General features: G+C 32.5%; 1 protein-coding gene across 1 annotated transcript in view; it reads right to left on the bottom strand.

The window, feature by feature from the left end:
• The window catches only part of LOC118204320 (uncharacterized), a 69,689-nt gene extending 60,812 nt beyond the window's left edge, over positions 1 to 8,877 (bottom strand). Inside the window, exon 1 of the mRNA XM_035376651.2 lies at positions 8,726 to 8,877. Coding sequence (XP_035232542.1) covers positions 8,726 to 8,729 — 4 coding nt within the window. The 5' untranslated portion in view covers positions 8,730 to 8,877. The remainder of the gene's footprint in view (positions 1 to 8,725) is intronic.
• Between the last annotated feature and the right edge of the window lie 14,153 nt (positions 8,878 to 23,030).

Below are 23,030 nucleotides of genomic sequence, written 5' to 3'. Positions count from 1 at the left end.
ATTAATACTATATGAAAAGCTATTTTTTTAAATTATAGATGATATTATTCAAATTTTTAACTATTTTTTTTTTAAATTTCTTTCTTCCTTTTCTTAAAAAAATATTTGTAAGAGTAAATTTTTATCTTTGGCGTTTTATCGTCTGCTACTTTACTTTAACTTCGTTTAAATCGAACTGTTTAAAACTGAGAACTGTCATTTGATGTTTATTTGAATTTTATGAAAATATTTTATGACATTTAACTGCATAATTTATTTCTAAACAAGCTGTTGCTTATGAAGTGGCTGAAAGAGCGGCTGATACTATCATCCATATTTTTAAAGCACAGTATATTTTTATAGAAACATAAGATTTAGAATAATCATTTTTATAAAAGTCAGATTATGATATAAACATACAACCCTCTAGAGACTGAATTAATGGAAGTTCAATGGTTATGTACAAATGATCTGCAGCTACTTAATGGCTGGATAAGTCAGCAGATTCTGTGGACAAGTAAGAATAATTATATAAACGACACCCAACATTTTGGATTCAATTAAAAACGAGGATGCGATGTTTATTAAATGAATTTAAGAAGTTTTAAAACATAAAAAATTAACTCATTTTTTATCCTAAAATGTATTTTTGTGTGTAGCGTATTTTCATTATACCCTTAAAATTCATATTTAGAATGTAATTGTCAAGAACTGAATCCTAATCATCAGTAATATAATAAGTAATTATTACGGTTATTAATAAATCCTTCTTATAAAGTAATTGCAAATATTTCAAAAAACTTTCTGTCTGAATGCAAATATTTTTCTGTGCAAATATTTTTAATTTTATATTAATCAAGATTGCACACGATATTATTTATTTGCACTTCAATTCTTACCGTCAGTTCTAGTTTCCGCAGAAATGACGTTGAATTCCGTACGGCAAGAACTAGGATGGATGTCATCTTCGCGGTGTATAGTTATGAGTATGTATATATATGTTTTCATAAATAACCTTTGAATGCATATTTTAATATACCTCAAATTTTGATGAAAGTATATTGTATTATCATAAGCAACTGAGTTTAACTCAACTGAATTTAAAGCTAAAGAGGTAATATTATCTGTAGTATCATAAATCCTCAAGCTCTTCCAATTTATCCACGTACGGCTCTTCCAATTTGAGGAAGACTTCGAAATCTGAGGATTTTTGGATTGGTAATGTAAACTTTTCCGTTCTTAATTGATCAGGAGACCTGCCCAATTTTTTAATATGCAGGGTGTCTTCAAAATTAATTCCGCATTCCTAACCAAGTGAAATCATTTTTATATAATTTCTTCACATATCTCCCAACGCCTCACAGTAATATCCTGCAGTTAACACAATTTGCTCGTGAAACTCTATCTTCTGTAATAATTCTATGGCGAAATCTTAATTTATTTCATCAATGTTTGAGCATGTTAAAACTTTTTGAGATCTCAGGATAACCACTTGTTTGACAACGATTTTAATTGTGCTCAAAGTTTTCAATTCACGCTTTGTCCATTGCTGTCATTCGAGATATAAATCTCTCAACTTCATCATTATGTTGCCTCAAGCAATGATGGATCAACCGGATACAAATATCTCTCTTCCGCAAAACTTTTGTCGAAATACGGCATACTGATGTAGATGAAATCGCTTTAGTTTATGCTAGTTTCTCGCACATTGCTTGACGAACTTCTTTCTTTCTATGTCGTCACAAATATCGCACTAGGATAGAGACGCATTTCGCCCCTCCGGTACTTCTAAAATTTTTCACCCCCTAGTTCTGTCGCTCAGTGACGTTGCACCGGTCTGGTACTGGTATTATACTTCTTTAATATGTTGATATTTTTCATAATCTTTATCTTCGATCATCATGTATGTCTGACACGTCATTCACGAAAGCTCTGTAGCCCAAAGGAATGTTGTAGTACTACGAGCCACTGCCAGATCACTACAAATATCAAGCAATGTAATGTGAAATTTTGCTGGATTTACCTCTGTAAACTTTGAGTTGTAAATCTGATGTTTCATTTTTTACAATCATAGTACCTTCATACGCCTACACATTCCATTTCGAAAATTCATTTCAAACTCCATTTCGAATTTTGTTTTTTTAATATACAGTGTGTGTATAATAATGTGTAACCATTAGGCTGAAGATTAAATAAAAAAACGTTTTATTTCATTCTTTTCTCTGAGTTGAATTTATTTTACTTAGAAATTTAAGACAAAACGATAAGTCAACTTATAGTCTTTATGGGTTCAACATTTAATAATTTGAATACAATAGATCCGTATATATGTGTAGCAAGAACCCAGGAACTAAACTATCCTGTAGGCGTCTACCATGTCTTTGCATGTCCATAGAAATTTAAAGGTTTTAACTGTCAAATTATATCTGTATTTGTGAAATAAACTCATTATAGTAGTTACAGGTACGTTTTCTTTTTATACCATTAGTTTTGGTTTTCCTTGTATTCGAAATATTTATATATCGTGGCATGAACCGCTAGATGTATTAGAAATAAGTCATCTATACTCAGAATTACTGGGATAGTTTCGAGAATTTTCGACGTTGCGCACGTGTAGTGATTACATAAAAATTCTGGCAGATTTCGCTAGATGGTACACAGAAATGATGTCATCAGGAGTGACACTGATGATTCAGATACCAGTGCAATCGCGTTTAATTTTTAGTTAATTTTTCTACACTGGGCATCAGTTAACTAGTCATTCCAAAGTTGTGGGTTAAAATGTGTAATAATTTCTAAGGCTAAGATTCAAAACATTCAAATGACGAAAATGCTCTAATATTCGATGTTTGGAATTTAAAATCTTTCTGAAAATTTCTGATATCTGAGGATTCGAATGTCTATAGAAGAATCAAAATCTAACTTGTCCATTTCGCATGTAATGAATTAATTCAATTATTTAAAGCTAGATTTGATCTCAGTATGCTGACCTTCGCGAAAAAAAAATTAATATTAATTTTTATGCAAAAAACTAAAAAAGTTGATAGCTTTTTTCAAAATATTTTTTTTTTCCCTCAAATAAGAGTTTCTCTGAGGTGCGTTTTGACTTACATTACTTCATTTATTTTTCTGAAAGACTTGAGTTAAAGGAAAAAAAGACTCTTTTTTTAATCAATTATTTATAATTCACTTAAATGAAAAAATGTTTTACGTAATTGTATTCTTAAAGACCAATGCGTGTTCTTCCGATTTTAGCTTATAAGGTATTTCTCCCGCCTTCTTAGCATGCCTTCGTGGTGAAGTTGTCAGCAAGCTCGGCGCGTATTCGTGAGGTCCGTGGTTCGAGTCCCGACGAGGGCATTGCTCATTTTTCCTCTCTCCTGCTTCGAAATAATCTAATGTCTCTACAGTGGCATCCGAACTAAAAAGTTAATGAATGATGATTCTCCGCCACCAGGATTTGGCGATTGCGTCCCTTAATCCCCAGTCACCCTTTAAAATGGGAAGTATATAAGGTACTTCTCCCGCCTTCTTAGCATGCCTTCGTGGTGTAGTGGTCAGCACGCTCGACGTGTATTCGACACATCCATGGTTCGAGTTCCGGCAAGGACATTGCTAATTTTTTCATCTCTCCTGCTTCGAAATAACCTAATGTCTCTACAAGCTTACTTCTACTAAAATCAAATAACAGTTATAAAAGGTGGACGATAAAGGACTTCTTTTTCTGAAAGAAGAACGCTCATTTGCATAATACAGTAATTTCTAATTTATATTTTATTGGGACTTACTTTTCTGAATACAGGGCAGAGGGAAAAAATATTCATTTACATTTATATGTAACCACGTGAATCGCATATAAAATATAAAATACTCATTAGTTTACTTCAAAAGTTTCTTTCCATTGAAAACATGTCTTATTATTTTTTAAACTGTACAAATATGGATTTGTGGCTCTCGAATATTAATGAAATCTACTATGCATCTCCTGTCGTCATGAAGTTTGGCGACCCCTGGTATATATGAATAAACATGATTTGCCTTGTAATTTGGGTTTACATATTTGTACAAAATAAAACAAAATCGTTATTGGGCTGAAATAAAAAGGCTGCATCACAAATAATTCCACTTGCTCCACACATTAAACATTTCATTGCCGTGTTCACTAATTTTCTTTTGTGGAAAAACTAATATGGAATACATTAAGGTATGTACAGATGATGCTGTAAAAATTATAAATTTACTCAACCCACAGGGCTAATTTCAAGCTACAGTTGTTATAGAATGATTAAGATGAATAAATCCAATTGTTATTGTATTTTTTAGTCAATTATTGAGGATGAATAAATCTAGTAATGATAAAACCCTTGTTTTTGCATTCAGAAGTGGGATGAATATCAAAAAGAAATTTTGGAGTCAATTTTTGGAACTGAAAGATGAAACTGGAATTTTTTCAAGTGAATGTAAACGCGATTCTCTTCCAAAATTATAATAATGGAATGGGGTTACAATTTGTAGCCATTTTAGCAGATAGTTTTGCCACTTTAAACTATGTTAATGCATCCTTTCAAGTCTTTAAATTGAATATTATTAAAATTAATGAAAAAAGTCATTTGTAACTTTAAAAATTATATATTTTGTCATCGCACGTCAAATGAATTAACACATAACGTTTTGAAAACTAAATAATTTTATAACGGAATATGAATTCAATTTTTGGACTGAAATAAAAAATTAATTTGGACAAAACTTTATAAAAAGCATTTTCTAACACATATCTCAGCTGAGCGATTGTAAAAATATCTCTCAGAGATAACTGAGAGACACATTGCTCATTTAAGCATCTACTTCAGAATCATAATAAATCGTATCACATTGCAATAAAGAAAGAGGAACAATTAGATGATATTTCAATAGACTTGATGAAATTTTGGTTATAAATTCCTGTGGAATATCCTGAAACTTCTAACCAAGTCTTAAATATTCTAATGTCTTTCGCCATAACTTATTCAAGTGAAAGCTCAGTTTGACCTGTGCAGCAATAAAAACAAAATATAAGTTGAACTTATTAGATTTTTGTTCAGATTGGTCAATAAAATTCATTTTTGCGAAAAATTTTCATTAAAAATTGCAGAGAAATAGGATTTTTATTTCATTTTCCACGGGTAGCACTAATGTATTTCCAATTCTTTTTTCATTTGCTTTTCCGAAGACAGTATAGACACAACAAAAGAAAAATTGTACTTTTGAGTGCTTCCTGTTTGAAGTTTGAAGACCATCAATAGTTTAAGGTAAATCGCGTGAGAGCCGTTGCAATAAATAGCAGAAAAACATCTTATGGGGGAACATGTAAAGCATTTTCAGATAAAGAGGGCTGAGAAGAAGGAGAGTATTTAATTTCCGTAAACTGAAATATTTTATGGTAGTTTTCACGCTTTGAATATAACAGTAGTTTATTATTCAGCAAGTAGCTGTGTCCTTTTTTTCGTTTACTTGTGCATTAGGTATGTGGAGTCGTTAATATTTTCAAAGACGGAGACATGAACAATGAAGTTCTCTCACCAGAATTTGAATTCCGAAGCTCCTGACTCCTAGTCGAACGGGCTTCCAATACAACACTAAGGTACGCGGTAAGGAGGAAGAAAATACCTTACATTCTCGCCCAATTAAAAGACGAGTGGGGAGGCGGGCATCCATTCTTTAAATCCTGGTGGTGATAAATTATCATTAGTCACATTTTAGTTCAGACGCTGTAGAATCCTTTTGATTTTTTAGAGCCAGGAAACTGAATAAATGTGCAGTGCTCTTGCTGGGATTCGAAATTCGTACCTTCCAATTGCTAGCCTTCCGTGTTTCCAGTTACACCATAAAAGCAGGTGGTAAAGAGGAAGAAAATACCTTAAAAACATAACTTGAATATAACAGTACGTAGCTTTTCTTGTGCGAGCTTTGAGTCATAAAATGAAAGAATTTAATGATAGTGTTGCCATCTAGGAGTTAAAATACCTAGTGCACGACGGCTGCAATGAATTTAATCCTGGAAGTTGGGAATTGTATAGCTAGGAATCGTGTAGCATGTAGAAGGAAGTTGGGAATTGTGTAGCTAAAACGTTTAATATCAGTATATGAAACTTTTTAGGAATAAACTACTATTAAAAATTTGCTATCTGATCTTCATGTTCAAATTCAAGTTTAACATGTGAAATAGCTTTAATCTAACAGCTCTAGTTTAAGAATTAATTCCCAGGAATTTAATATAATGGAGCATAAAATTACATACTTAAAACGAGTTGTTCAAAATATTATTATCGAACGTTAAGCGGAGCGGTGGACTTGCTATTATACAGGGTGTCTCAAAAAGTCGTTGCTAAACTTGACATTTTTGTCTGTCATACAATAAGAAACAAGATAAGAACTTGTGTCTGAAAATGCGAACGGTGACAGCTAGAGGGCAATGTTGGCAGGCCTATGGGAGAGTAGGGAAGTGTGATCATTTCAGGCGAAGACGTTGCAGGAGAAGGAAGAATCAGTTTACTAACTCAATTCTTTATGGACTTTTCTGTAACATTTTGGGAGGTTTGAGGTGGTGATAAACATTATTGCCGGGATAAGATAATCGTAGTGAAAGCACAGGATTCCATGTGTTTAAAAATTTAAGGAAAAAAATCTGAATATTCAATGAAAACTAACAATGTTTTTAAAATGTTAATGCAAAACGTAATAAAAATGGAGTTAAATCATTGAGAAATGCAACAAAAAGTGTGTTTCTTGGAATTATTAACGACTTCCAAAAATAAATTGTGTCTTATTCCATTGCAAAAATTCGCAGGATCTGCAGTAGTTACTACAAGTTAAGTTTTTTATGTGCTATTAGATCTTTGTCGGTGCAGTAGTTAGCAGAGACTGGCTGCTAATTCGAACGCAGGGGTTCGGTTCTCGCGTAAGACTTCGCTGTTGTGTTATCTCCCTTCCCCCCCCCTTCTGCGGATGCAGTGTCAGTCGCTCTTTTGGTGGATTTAGTTAACGATCTCGGTGATGAAACTGCTAAATGACTACTGATGGGTTCGGTCATTATCGACAAATTCTTTACGAGCAAGTTCGTGACTTACATGGAGAGCTTTCTGTTGGATTTGGACCTGTTAACTTTACACATAAAAAACAATTTTTTTTTTTAAAAATGGACCTTGTCATTTTCATTTGGTATGAAAATAAAATTTGAGATTTACGTTATCTCTCCGGTTACTGATGAAATGTGTTACATAAAGTAAAATAATCCGATGAACTTAAATGTAAAACAGTTTTAACACATACCCTAGACCACCCTAGACACCTACCAACAAATATACTATCACTGATCAGATAATTGTAAATGATCAATTTCTCATTTCTCAAAATAAATACAAAAATTCATGTTAGAGAGGCGTTTTTTACTACATTTGTCAAATCGATTAATATTATACATATTTTTATAAGTTACTGAGACCTTTGATACACCATTTACGGAAACGAAATTAACATACTGTGACGCTGTTACATCTAAAGTGACAATTTTATGGCATTCCGTCAGCGTCAAACACATTTTATGATCAATTAAATTTGATACCTTAAAACATGATTGCTTACATTGAAAATAAATTTTACATTCTCGTGGTTCTTCTATCTTTTTATCTATAATACGCTACTGAACGACCAGAACCTTTCATTAAATAAAAATTTTAAAAATTTCAAGAAGTTACTGCCTTGCCTATGATGATCAAGTCACTGGTTATCAATAGCGAATGTGGTTTCAGATGTACGCTGAAAAACCTTTACTCTAAAGTGATATGTGTTTCATTCATCATTAAAACATGCATAAGCGTAAAAAGTTGTTGTGTGAATTTGTACAAAAAAAGGTATTATTTAAATCTGAATATAAATCAAACTGTTGTGAAAAGTATTTTTAATTTTTTAAGAAAAGTAATTCTTCCTCCAAAAACCAAACAAAAATTATTATTTTGAACTAAGTATTCGAAATTTTAGAACTGATTCAAACAGTAACTATAATGCAATCACAAGGGAGAACTTAATGAAAATGGGATGAGGAAGACAAACAAAATATAAGAGGAAATGGTGTTATCACATAAGCAGTTTATCGTATAAATAGTTTTATTGTAAATTTTAATACCCTGTATATTTAACTAATTTGCGGTATATAAGTTTAATATTATACAGGAAATATAAGTAAAGTTTAAGAAAACGTTATTATTATCATAGTATTATAGAGAGATATGCAGCCTTGATTAAAATATTGTCTTAATTGGAAGCATTCAATTATCATAAAAGTATAAAAAGCGCAATCATTTTTTTAATTTTTCTTGCTACTTAATCGACCAATTCTCTGCGAAAGCACATTTTGAGAGCTAATATTTGCCTCTTGAGTAAATGCTAAATTTAGAGGAAATTTAAAAAAAAAAAAAATATTACATAGAGCCTGGCTGTAAACAGAATCCTTTTTCACGATCTTTAAATATGACAAGTGAATAATAAAATTAAACAATTTTTTGACGAAATTTACTATTTGATTTAGAAAGGGAATTCTTTGCTCACTTGAAAATCTTATTACATATTAATAGCAGTATTATGAAAGCCTTGTATGAATTTTTCAAGGCAATGACTTCTAAATGCATCATACAAGTTCTGTCTCTTATACCCATAACGATAAAAAGGAAAAATTTCTTTTAAAATGCAAAAGTAAAGTTATGTTGCTTACCCATTTGAAAACAAACTTCGTAGGAAATGAAAACTACGTTAGCTCTCAGCGAGCTTAGAGAAACACATGCATAGGGTCTGTGGCTTGCCAAGAACGCAGGTTTCTAGTCCTATAATAAATGGGCAATCCTAAATTTAGAAGAGATTCAGTCATTCAAGCAGAAGAGGGCTGTCTCTTCGGCTCGTAAGAGGTGAGATTTCAGCAGTTCTTATTTCACGTTACGCGCTTGTTGTAAAAAGACGGGGATGCTGTCAAAACACTAATGTTGAATTTTTCTTTCTTTATTTCTAAGCGAGTATAATTCCTCCCATTAAATTTCGAGACATAAAATGTTTATTTAAGTAAAATCCCTGAAGTCGCTTCCTTTAAAAAAACTATTATTATTTCTTTTACGGGGATAGAGAATACACACTAGTGAAGACATATAATGGGAAGACGAGAAATCGTTCGAAATGTATACATTGAATTGTTCGAATAAAATGAGGAAGGAAAAGGTAATGAAAACAAATTAATTTCATTTATTACTCGTTTATTTCTTATTTTATTCGAACAGTTCTAATATTCTTACCAAAATAATAAACAGATCATTCTATATCATTGGTTTAGTAAGATTTAATGCAAGTCGATTATTTCTAAAGAATTACTGTAAGGTAATTCTGACTAATCAGAAAAAGAGAAAAGTAATAAATAAATTGAAATGAATACCCATGAAAATTCAAATTAAATTACATTTTAAATTCATATTTTGCTTAACAACTATTTGGCATCCATATCAAAAAATACTCGTCTATATTATACATCTAACTGTGAAAAAAGTGGTCTGTTAAGTGAATAAAAAGAAAAAGTTATGGAAATACTTAATTAATAGACGAATTAACTGAACAAAATGCATCTGTTACCTGAAGTCCAGTTACCTTTAAATTAATTGAAGAATTCAGAATATAACTGATGTAATTCCAGTCAGGACAGTTTTACAAAAAACGATCATTTATTTAACATGAAATATAAAATATTGTAGAGGCATTACGTTTTAATTTGGAAGCAGGAAAGATGAAAAATGAGCAACGCCTTCGCCGGGAATCGAATCGCGGACCTCTGGAATACGCGCCCAACGTGCAGACCACCACACCACAAAGGCATGCTAGGAAGGCTGGTGAAATACCTTATATACTCCCTTTTAAAGGGCGACTGGGGTTTTTAGGGGACCCAGTCGCCAAACCCTGAGTGTGGAAAATCATCATCCACCACCCTTTTATTTCGGGCGCCACTGTAGAATCATTAGGTTTTAATTTGAAAGCAGGAAAGATGAGAAATGAACAACGCCTTCGCCATGAATCGAATCGCGGACCTCTGGAATGCGCGCCCAGGGTGCAGACCACCACACCACGAAGGCATACTAGGAAGGCGGGAGAAATACCTTATGATATAAGAAAGCCAAAACATTTCTTTCTCTTACATATAGTAAAAGGAACTCAGATCTTAAACCCTGTGAGAAAAACCCCTTCCTAGAACATAGGAATAGAAAAAAAGCGGTTTCAATGGTAAAAGAGCTTGGAGTTACTTAATTTGGGCTCTGAAAATTCGATCAACGTTACAATACATTATTCTGATACTCATTCACCTTGAAGTGAATCAGTAAAAACATGTTCAAAATTTCCTTCTCAGGCATCTGATGTTACGAACCTTGTGAAAGATAAGTAAAATAAGTTGTCAAGTTATGATTTTTTTAGATCATAACCATCTGACTTTCAAGTGATCTAAAAGATGTTCACCAGTAGTTTTTAGATCATCTTTGCTAACCACTATATCTTCCAGAGCTAGGGTATGACAAAGCAAGGGTATGAGTTCAACTTACTTGCAAGCTGTGTCGGATTTATGAAATGTAGGGCTCCTCATCTTGAGACGCAGGAACAGGTTATGTTTGCTATTTTTTCTTAATTAATTAATGATTCGGAACTCCGGATCCTTCGCAGTTCGCCTTTGCTTCTGAGGCTTGATTATATCTCATTTACTTTTCCCAGACATTTTCAAAAGTCGTTCCCTTTCAGGCTTTGTTGATGGAATATGTAAGAAAAGTCCCCATCAGAGCTTTCACATTCAAGGTTAACATTAAATTCTAAAATGCGATCGGAGATCACGCTGTAAAGTTTAAGTTTATTAACCAATTATTATGATTTGAATCATTACTGTAGCTTTTTATTTCCGTTGTCCCCACCAGAATAAGCTGCTAGAGTATTTGAGTAGTTGTTTGAATATTTTAGAATTCGAGCTTTCGGCAGCCTCATTTGCATCGCCATTTCTGCCAAAGATTATTTCGGCTTTAGCCATTTTGTCAGCCGATGTTAAATATGTGACACCTAAATAATAAGCCAGGTTACGTACATCAGTTTTAGTAAAAAGTAGTTTGTATTGTCTCCGGTTATGTTATTTAAACTTCAATACTTGAGCTTATGTTAGATTAAATACCTAAAAGGGGCTGAGTTTCATTTTGTAAGCGCAGTTGGTGACTTCTGTTAAATTTAGAGTGTTAATGAAGAGATTATTTTAACTTTCGTAAGACCTTTTTCATATTAATTCAGAATGGAGTGATAACTAACTCACTTATCAGTTTAGTATGGTCTGAAAAACATTGATTTAAACTTCTACTCAATTAAAATCCTACAACACAACTTGTAACATGTGTGAAATGATTCGCCCCTGCATCTTGAGGCAAAGTTTCGATACAACAGTCATGTCACATGACGGTGATATCTAATACAATAAACATGGAATTTTTTTCTATTTGACTAGAATTTGAAGTTGTCTTGAAATATGCTTGTATTGACTTTTATAGAATAATTGCGGTTAAAATATTTTGAAAAATCTGCACCTTAAATGATACAGAGAAAGGAGGAATTTTGAGAACTGGGCTAGCCTTAAATGTAATTTTAAAATCTCAAGAAACTCAAGAAATTATAAGTGATGTTAATGTCACTGTTTTTAATAAAATAGATTCATAACTGCTGACTAATTGTTTAAAAATACACTTTTCTTCATGGAAGAGAATATTCAGCCGTATGTACGAAAATGGATTTTTTACTACCATTTGCTAAGCAGAGTTATACAGTAATTAAATAAAAAAAAGTATGTTCTCCTTTTCAGCTTAAATAGATGTTCTGCGTCTGTCACTTAAAATATGCGAATTTTATTTTTGAATTCTTGCTTCTAAAGCAAACGGTTAGAGGATTTTTTTCGCTGCTAGAAAAGGTAGAACCGATTGAATCTACAGTCATTGAAGACAGTTTGTTAAGTAGATGTAAAATCGAGTGTTCTGCGACAGAGGAGCTGTGGAGCTGAGAACGTGGCAACGACGTCACACAGACGGGGTGACAGGCTGCAACGTCCAACGTCATCCATGACGTCACGAAAGTAGGGGAGTTGTTTTAAGTTGATTGTTTATGATTAGACTTGCTGCATTTAGTTTCACATTTGAATTTAGTTTTTTTTTTAAATTGGTAACATATCAAGAGGATTTTTGTAACATCTTAATTCAGAAGATATGCTCATCCTGCCCTCTGTTGGCGAAAAAGAGAATTGAATGTTTTAGAATTTTGTTTTAAGTCTATCATTTAAACCATTCAGTGCGTGCCTCTGAAAATAATGTACGTTATGAAAGAAAAAAAAAAAAGAAAAGCAACTTTTTTCTTCATGTCATGAAAATGAAATTATAAGGAAAAAAAATTAATTCGATTTCCAGTAAAATATACCTTAAAGTACTACTATTATCTTTCGAGTACCTCGACTTAGTAATAGAATGAAAAACATTTTTTAACGCAAGTCCGTATCAACATGTACTGGATACTTGTTTACCAACACAAAGACTTGATTCATATGGAGAATGTTTAAGTAACTTCCCCGTTGAATTACTTAATGGAAAAATATTCCATTATAAAGTTTAATTTCTGGTATATTTGAAGCATATCATTTGGTTTGGTTTATTTAATTATGGCAAAGCACACTAGGGCTATCTGCCTAAGGGAAGGGATGCCTTCGTGGAGAACTTTCTAAGGGAAACTGGCTCGTATTCACGTTTCATGGGGAAAACCACGAAAACGCCCAATGCAGCCAGCCCGTTCGCGGGATTCGAACCTCGCACCGAACTACCAGTGTTCAGCTACTTTACCGCTCGGCCGCTGGTGGGCCACGAAGTATATCGTATTTTTTATTTACATGCAAACTGCATGTACTATCATTTATGTAAAATGGATGCTTTGTATTCATTTGTAAAAAAAGATTTATAATTTAGGAATGATATTTAAACAATGAAATATTTCACATATACTTTTTATTTGAGTTTCACAAAGCTAATAAATTTCCTAAAGGAAAAAATTTTAGTCTGAATTATTTAAAGTACATTTTTTAAATGTATTTTTTTTTTTTAATCTTAAAAGTCTAAAATGAAAGTTTTCATCTTTGAAAAAGATGTAAGGGAAAAATTTTCATCTCAGAAAAAACATAAATAAGAATTTTCTATCTTAGAAAACATGTAAAGTGAAACGACTTTGAATTAAAAAGTCTTTTTTAGTCTTAAAAGGTATTGAAATAATTTTTTTCATCTTTGAGAAAGGTCAATGAAGTTTTTTCGTAAAAAAAATAAGTGAAATGTTTCGACTTAGAAAAATAAATGTGAAACCTTTTTCGAGCTAAAAAGGTTTAAATGAATTATTTACGACTTTGTAAAATCAAACCTAAAAATATTTTAATGAATTATTTTCGACGTTATAAAATCAAAGTAACTTTTTTTCTTTACGTTTTGAAATTAACATGGGTTTTCCCATAACCAGACTAAAAGTGGAGATTATTCGCCCTAAAAAAATTAAAGTGAAACTTTTTCAACTCAAAAAAATTCCAAGTGTTTCTTTTTAGTCCCAACGAAATCTGTATTTGAATGTTTTTCGTCTTAGAAAAATGCAAAAAAACTTTTCTCGTCAAAGAAAAAATGCTTTCTTTTTTTCCTCTCATTTTGAGATTTTTTCACACACAAAAGGAAAGCTTTTTTGCCTCAAAATTTAAAACTGAAGCTTCCTCCATCCAAATTAATGAAAATAAAACACATTACATTTCTTTATATTTTTTCCTAGCCCTCATATTTTTCAACTTCTATAATGCATACATAAATCTTAAAAGACTTTAATGTACTTATTACAACCTATACTTAAAGCGCCATTTCAGTATTTTATTAAATATTTAAGCCATAATTGAACGCATATGAGATTTAATTTATCATAACCATCATCCGCAGTAGTTAATACAGTTCTTTAACAAAGTAAAAAATAATCTCCTTCCCTCGACAATATTTTTATACTTCTTATAAAAGAATTAAGACTGCATGGAACATGAATGCTTGTAACCATTCCGTTCAGGTAAATGGAATCGTATAGATCTACAGATCATAATATTCTTGTATATAATGTGCATATAGCTTTAAAGGCAAATTAGAAAATTTATTGTAAATGCTTGGAATGTCATTTCAGAAAAAGTCCGACTTTGTGTTAAAAATACTTATTATTAAAACAATGCTATATATAAATCTAATATATATCCTAAATCGCGTTTTGGAGACATGAAAAACGCAAGTTGAATTTCGTCATTCGGCTCAGTAGAACGGGAGATATAGAACTGTCCCATATTTTCTCCCCCCCCCTTGAGCAGTGTACATTTTAATATCTACTATGTTCTGTGCTCAGAAAATTAGAAATGCTTGACACATATTCATCACGAATCACCTGTTAAGCTGAATCACGAATGTTAAGTAATACTCATGAAATTCATAATTAATTTTCTGTCAGAAGGGTAAGAACTGGCAAGGAATATATTTTCTCTCTTCGCAATTTTCTAATACCTCAAGCCTTTTCGAAAGGAAACGAATTTAGAATTAAAGAGAGTCAGAAATTTATGGACTGTCTTATGAAGGAGAGAAGATATTGACACTGATAGAACTCGTAAAGCTTGGATTATGATGTAAAACATTAAAAATATATATGTAAATTTTTTAAAAAATCTACGAAGAAAAGGTAGTGAACTTTTTTTTTTTTTTTTTCTGTTACATACTTTATCATCGTTTTGATAGAAGTCATCAGATAAAAGACTTTTCATTCATTTAACTTTAAGGAAGAATCTTATCATTTTCCCTACTATACATATTAAAATCTAATTTTGAAATTAACACATTCAGTAAAATCATTCACATGCGGCATTTCTTAATCATTCATATTTTCACTACTGTTATACTAAAAACATTTCTACATTGCATTCTTAAAAAATCATTAATAATTTCTGAATTTATAAAACATAAAAATTCTTTTTTATGTTTCACATGATCAGGATATATCATCTGATTTCTTGCATCCATCGTTTAATTAAAAATTAAATTTTATAGCTAGAATTATGGGTTTACAGTGAAATGTTTGCAATATTCGCTTCCGATTGCATTTCGTATCATTTACTCAAGTCAGAAAATACCATTGACGCATCAAAATTACAGTCGCGTTAGAAAAATTTGTGAATATTTCCTGAAATTCCATGCATTTATTTTGAAACACCTATTATGAGTACCTTCATTTAAACCTTTAGTAATTTTTTCCTGCATAACAACTAAATTTGAAGCACAAATCTTAAAGGTAACTAATATCATCATACTTCAGAAAAATTGGATTTCTTGAGAAAGAAATTTCTTACCCATAATATCTTGGATACTTAGAAAATGTTATCTGCTTTTACGCCTTTTTTATGGCTGCAAGTCATTGAATTTTCAAGTATTTTATTTAAGTGCTATATTTTAAGTGCTCCGAATCAGACTTTACACTCAATTTTTAGTTGACTTTATAAATTTGTTGTATGTTTCGAAGATTCATCAGCACTTTAAATAAGAAACTTTAAATCATAGGTTTGAAAGACAAGCGAACTTAATTTTCTCTGATATTGGTGTTTAGGTAACGAGACTTTAATCCAGTCAACACGGGTTTTTAATCTCCTTTTTATTAAACTAGTAAATCTGAGCTACATTCTACGCAAAAGAAAATATTCGTAACTTACTATTAAATTAATTTATACATGTACTTTTCTTTAATCTTAGTTAATTTTAATACCGTGAAACTTTAGTCCAAGTTAACTATTAAAATAATTACTAATTTTTATTTTTTCCAATCCATTTCGTGCGTTACAAATGCTCACTACAAAATGTTTTCCTTACTTACGAATACGCAACCAAAATAGGAAATACGTGAATAATTTCTAAAAGTCTATATATTCGTTTATCAGCAAAAATGCGTATGAGCATCAAGCATAATCTTATACTATCTATTTTTTCCTGAATTTAACTAAAACTTCAAACATATTTTTTTTAAATATCTTCACATTCTACGAAGTTTATAAGTTTGCAGTGGCATCGAGTCTTCGCAAAGGTTCTAAAATGTATGCTGTCCTTGTCGCTTTAGGCACTCAGAACAGTTTTCCTTTGCTATGATGCACTTCAGTGAATTTTGGTTTTTTATGTATTTATTTCTCTCTTCAAGAGTGTTAAAAAATCATCGATCATTTGTTTCTTAATATGATACAATATGATACATTTCCTGACTGTTTGGAAGAATGCGCAATCATTTTCCTTGTATGCATGAAAGGCATAATTATTTAGATTTGGTTATTCAGAATATTCGCTAGTTTACGCCAAAATGACACATTAACTGTCATTATTCAATATTCATATAAACATAATTATTACGAAAAATGTCATGTTGATGTACTTTTTTCTCTCAGTAATTAAAAAACGAGCGAAGCATATATAGATTTCATATACGTGGCATTTTGCACCGCCAACCAAACTTTCGACCCAGACGACGCAGCGCAGAATTTGAGTATCATCCCAGCAAAGAAAATGTAAATATCTGGCACCGAGGTAGCAGATTAGACACTATAATGCTATGTTAAAGAGTAAAAAAAAGAAAGAAAGAAATAAAAGTGCTGCAGGTCTTAACTTTATAAACATTACAAATTACAAATGCCTATTACATCAGCATAATAGTACATGGTTACATGTGAGTGTCTTCTAAGATTCTTAAGGAAGAAATTCAGCTTGTAGACACACACATTTGTTGAAATTTATGTACAATGGGTGTTTGAGACATGACAGGGTAAAAGCAGAAGTAGATGCGATCATGCCTGACGCCTGTACTCACATTTAGAGTCTGTAACATCTAGCACCTTCTTCATGATACAAATATTGCCACTAAGTAATTGAATTTGAGCGAGACTGAATTATGAGGCTATCTACGCACAGCCTGCCATCTTGCTTTTTTACTAGCGTCCTTTCTCTACGGCACTCTGTCTCTCGAAGACGACTGACTGTGTTCCTAAAGGGCATGGTCCCAGCACAAAAAAGTGATGAATACGCTACTTTCAGTGGGAACGGGAGGCATCCCATATATATATATATATAAGAAGGTATAAAGATTTACTAGATATACTACTCCCTTCCTCCATTCGCCCTGGGGGTTTCAATGTCCAGACTGTTACTATGCTATGCGTCCTTCGGACATTATTTCATCGAATCGGACACGTTGCACTCTTGTGCGCCATCGCGGCAATATTAGCTAAGTTGGGTTCAGTTCAATATAAATATACTATGAAAGCGCATCTGTAAAAATGCAGCTAAAATTTGTAACGGTAATAAGAGGGGAGTAGCATACTCATACAGTAGTATAAAGATGTGAATTTAATTTGGCGGACAGAAATAAAACAGAAGTAAAGCTATAAGGTATTTCTCCCGCCTTCTTAGCATCCCTTCGTGGCGTAGTGGTCAGCACACTCGGCGCGTATCGAGAGGTCTGTGTTTCGAGTCCCGGAGAGAGCATTGCTCATTTTGCATCTCTCCTGCTTTCAAATAAAAAAAAAAACCTAATGTCTCTACAGTGGCGCCCGAACTAAAAGGTGGTGGATGATGATTCTCTATCACCATGATTTGGCGACTGGGTCCCATAATCCAAAGTCTCTTTTTAAAAGGGGAAGTATATAAGGTATTTTCTTTCTTACCATACTTTCGGGGTGTAGAGGTCAGCACACTCGGCGCGTATGCAGAGATCCATGGTTCGAGTCTCGGCGAGGGCATTGCTCATTTTTCACCTTTCCTGCTTCAAAAATAACCTAATGACTCTACAAAATGAGTAACAGTAATAAATGATAAAAGTAATAAAATGAGAGTGCGCCTACTCATAGAGTAATACAATGTAAATTTAATTCGGAGGACAAATAAAACGTTCTACACGCGCACATAATGCTACCGTATGATTGTTACAGAAAGAATTGTATATTCGATACTCTACAATGAGGATTTTAAATTTAACCGCAGCATAAAGAAATTTAAAGAATAAGCTGAGGGTTAAATTGCACTGATCAATTAAAGCGTGCAAAACTTTACAGCTAACACTGAGCAACAATAGAAATGCTAATAATGTGAAATAATTTAATTTGAAGAATTAAAGCCAAATTTTTTGTATACAAATAAAAAAAAAATAAAAAAGGGGGGAAGGAATTAAATCTCCTCGCAATATTTTAAACTAGATAAATTAAACGATACATTTCAAGACATAGATTTAATACTTCATATTTATTTAACATTACCTGAACAGAATCTACCTGTAAAAGGAATTTTCAACGTTAAAATTAACGAAAAAAATTAATTGAGATTCGCAATGCCAAAGGAATCTTGTATTGCATTTTCAATAATTTCGGTAAGAAATGATAATATGGATATTTTTGACATTAGAGATCTCATTAAGAACGTTGTAGCAGCTAAAGGGAATAAAAAGGAAATGAATAATGAATGGTATTTTACAAAACAAGCGCAAAATATTTTGTAATATCTGTGTAAAAGTTAAGAAAATTTGTATTTTAGGTAATTGTTTTTTAAAAACATATAAGGTAGAGTTAGGTAAATTCGTAAACAGGGCAAGTGCGTATATCGGTTATTTTTATTATAATATGAGAGAAATTTCTTTAACTAGTATGAATGTTTAACTACTAGAAGTTACTATGAGCTATTCGACATAGATGTCACGCAAGGATAAACGTGTTTTCCTCTCTTAAATCAACCAAGCATTTAATAGAAAGTTTGTTATACTTCTGGTCTTGTCCCATTGCACGTGAAACAAGGTTTCAAAGCATTTTCAAGTCAAAATTACAGTCTTGTCGCAATTCGGGGCAAAATGCAAACTATTTGGCATTTTGTACGGTATCCAACGGAAATGAAATTTCATAATGAAACTTAGAATCCTAGTTAATATGAATTAAATAGTAATAACTGTGCAAAGCGTTTAATACGAACAGCATTAAGTATATACATACTAATTTTACATACCAAAGTGAAAATACATAGGTTATAAATTCCAAAATTTACAAAAAACAGTCTGCACTTACCCCACTTCACCTCAGATAGAAATTTCTTATGTGTTGCATTTTTAATTGCAAATTATTATATTTTATGAGGGCTCTGTAATGCAGTCTTTTACGAAGGTGCTCATGTCCACGGCGTGCCACTGCTCCCAGTTTAGTCTGTGTTCTTTCTTGACACTTGTGAAAAAACGTTAGAAAATGGTTTTTATTAGGCGAGAGAAGAGGCCGTTTAAGAAAAGCATACAAATATCTGGCTGCCAATTTAGCCAATCGAGCTTTTTATTCTCCGCTGTTCTTGATGAGCAGGAGCTTAACTCAGATATGAAGAATGCAAAGGCAAGAAGTTGCTTTTTTTTGCATATCTGACGAGTGGGGTGTTGTACCGGTTCCCTGCAGTAACTGAAAGGCTGGAACCAGAATCGGAGAAAGTGTGTAAGGAATTTTCGCTTTCCTTACTGCGTGCTTTCATGATGTAATTGGAAGCACGTACGGCCAGCAACTGAAAGGTCCCGAATTCGAATCCCGGCCGGAGCAGTGTTGATTTTTCATGTTTCCTGCTTTGAAGACACTACGGTACTAATAGACACTACAGTAACTACTAATAGACACTACTAATAGACACTACAGTAACTCAAAATGAGATGAACAATAATTCATCACTACTTGGATTTGGAGTTTGCTGAACTCTTTAAGTAGGGAGAGCATGTAAGGTTTTTTCCCTCCTAACCTCGAGCCTGCATATGTCCGGCTAGAAATATGATGAGCTTGAGTTCGCGACCCGGCGATAGCATCGCTGATTCTTCATGCTTTCAGTTCCAAAATAAGCCTAATTACGCTTAAAATTACTGCAGGGGAGAAAAATGATTTGGCAGCAGTAATAGCTATCTTAATGCCAACCGGTTCACCTGAAAGACGGAATTGCTGTTGGCCAGTCTACAATACCAAGAATGCTTGGCTATATTGTCACTAACTAACTGCAGCCTCTTCCAATATTTTCCTTATAATCAATAGTATAGATTGTGATCCTGTTGTTCTTGTAGTTATATGTTACACTACAACTGGAGAGAAACAGGTACAGGTAGAAGCTAGGCCAGCACCTCCGTAGTACCACAGGTAATTGGGGTATTGCTGAATTTAGCCAACTGTTAAACTTTCCACCCCAATTTTGAGGGAGAACACCCCGGGGATGGTCCGAGGATCCCCCGCCTCTCTTTTTTTTACCATCAATCCCTTGAGAGGACTTTCTGAGATCACTGATTTCTGATATTATTAGTGTACACAAATCATCCTGAGAAAAGACCATCCTTGAAAATTTCAACAACTGATGTTTCCAAAAGTCTAAATGTATGAACAAATGTTCTTTTTAAGGCGGAAGGTGTAATAAGCAAGTCTTTGGAGCTCCCGTCCGAAAGAGGAACAGCGGACAATAGGCTAGCAAGACAGATACACGGGAAAATAATGCAAAGTGTCCAGGAAGAAGACCTAATTCAGAATGATGGCGTGACGCTGTGGTCCACACATATAAATAACGTTTAGCATATTTATAATTGGCGGAAAAAAAAGACAGATGAACACGCGACATTAGCAGCAAAGTGAAGCGGCAGAGGAAATGCGCAGATTAAAATATGAACCTTAGTATATAAGGTTATTTTCTCCCTTCTTTCTGCATGCCTTCGTGGTGTAAAAGCAGCACACTCGGCGCTTATTCGAGAGGTTCAGGTTCGAGTCCCAACGAGGGGCATTGCTCATTTTTCATATCTCCTGCATCAAAATAACCTAATAACTCTATAAGTAAAATTAAAGTTCCTCTTTATTCTTACCCACTAATTTGGATTTTCATTTGCAGAATTTAATATGAATACCGGCTCAAGCGTTACATATGTAACTGCATAATTAGTGTTACACAAGAGTAATGTAAGATGGTATAAGATTGAAATGCCAGTTTAGAGAAATTTATTACGAGCAGCTACTATTTTTAGAACAGAAACGAGAACTAACAAATTAAAAAGAAGAGATAATAAAGTTAAAATTTTGATTTCCATTTTTTCCCCTTTTTATATTAAAGAGCTACTAAGCAGACTCAGAAGCTTGAAATAGGCCTATTTTGCTATTAAAAGCAAGAAAGATACCAGAATAAACGATTTTTACGTTATATACAATTACTGTAGTAATTACAGTATTTACAAATCATTTAACTAATAGTCACCCAACATATACCGTCTTTTGAACGTTTAGGAATAAATTATCATAAACCTATAAGCCAAATGATTTTTAGGTAGAGTATTTAATGCCTGCTTTTTTATGACAAAGCTTAATAAAGTTATTTGGCGCTTGATTATTTTTAAGAATTTGAATAAGTAGTAGAATTTTGTTTTTTAGATCTATTGTAGCTGTACAAATATTTTTAATGCGTTGTAGTTAATTAATTATTGTATTACTAACAACTCCGTTCTTCATTCCCAATCGAACTCCGAATTCCATTCTGAGTACGAAGAAAGTAACGGACATATTGTCTGAGTATCACAGCTAGCAAACACGTAAGTGAAGTTAATTTCTGGGCTTTAATGTATATTATGTAAATTTTCTTTATTTCATTCATTTTTAATGTTTCATTTTAGTCTTATAATTTTGTACACTAGTTCTTTATTGTTTTATTGTTTAAACAAACTTTTCGTTGCTTGAATATGATCAAAAGCGAAAGTGTAGGGAGCAATTTTCTAAGTAAGGAGATAAAACTCACTCTTATAATAATTATTTCAAGTTAAACAGAACCGCCAATTTCTTACTGCTTCTTAATTAGAAATTTAAATCATTTTAAATGAGTCTTACTCAGCAGCTTTTTCAGTCTTGATTCTTACTTGAGAAAAAGACGAAACATATTCGCATCTATTAATTATTGCTAATTGATTGAAATTAGTTTTCCCCCCTTGAAAAGTCAACCATTTTCCGGTCAATAGCGATAATTACTTAGTTTATTGGTTACATCTTCGCTTTTTATTTCTTCTATTTTAATAATTCAAATTTAAATATATATGCTAATGAGTAAATTAATTTCAATAGCATTCTAACTTAACTACTTTATTTTCAAAGGGGATAATATAGTCAGTAATTTACTAAACCATAAATTATTATATAATATATTATGGTATTATTTATAATATATATATATATTATGCTTAGAAATACAGAATTTGTTGATACTTAATTTAATTACCCACCTTCTTCAGAGTTTACAAAAATTTCCGAATAGGTCAAAACTGACAACGTTTTATTTATTTATTTATTTATTTATTTTTTTGGTCCAAGTTCAGAACGCAGTAAATTAAAATAAAATTTCATGTATGTTATTAGCATCTTAAATTTGTGTTAAGCCCCTGCAAACCGTAGCTTTATTTCTGTAATAACTGCTGTCATGAGTGATAAATCGTTTAAAGGTTCAAATAGGGCTAGAGAAATTCTGACTTAAATTAGTTATGCTAACCGTACTTTTTCTGATGAGTCACACCTGAATATGTATTCTGCATGAGCAAACGACTATCTTATATCTCTCCAGCACTCCAAACTCTCTTGATGTACCTTTCCTTTTTTAACAATTTACATCATTGCTACTACTAAATCAGTTATGAACCTCAGATATAAGTATCAGTCTATTATGCTGCTGGCTAAAACAGACTCTTTGAATTCATCACACGGGTAGGCACTTTCTCGTGACTTTTTCTGTCATTCTCTTATACTTATACTTTTGATTCTACCAGAAGCCGAGCGGATATGGTCGCTGAACACTGGTAATTTGGCTTTGGCTTGGTTCCCGGAACCTGACTGCTTATTTTTATGACATTTCGTATGTGTAACGGGAATATCAGCCAACTTCCTCCTCCAC

The sequence above is a fragment of the Stegodyphus dumicola genome, chromosome X2, assembly GCF_044657685.1.
Source record: "Stegodyphus dumicola isolate Sdum_Otavi_A_Nest chromosome X2, ASM4465768v1".
NCBI classification, from domain to species: Eukaryota; Metazoa; Arthropoda; class Arachnida; order Araneae; family Eresidae; genus Stegodyphus; species Stegodyphus dumicola.
This window is presented reverse-complemented; position numbering and strand designations above follow the sequence as displayed.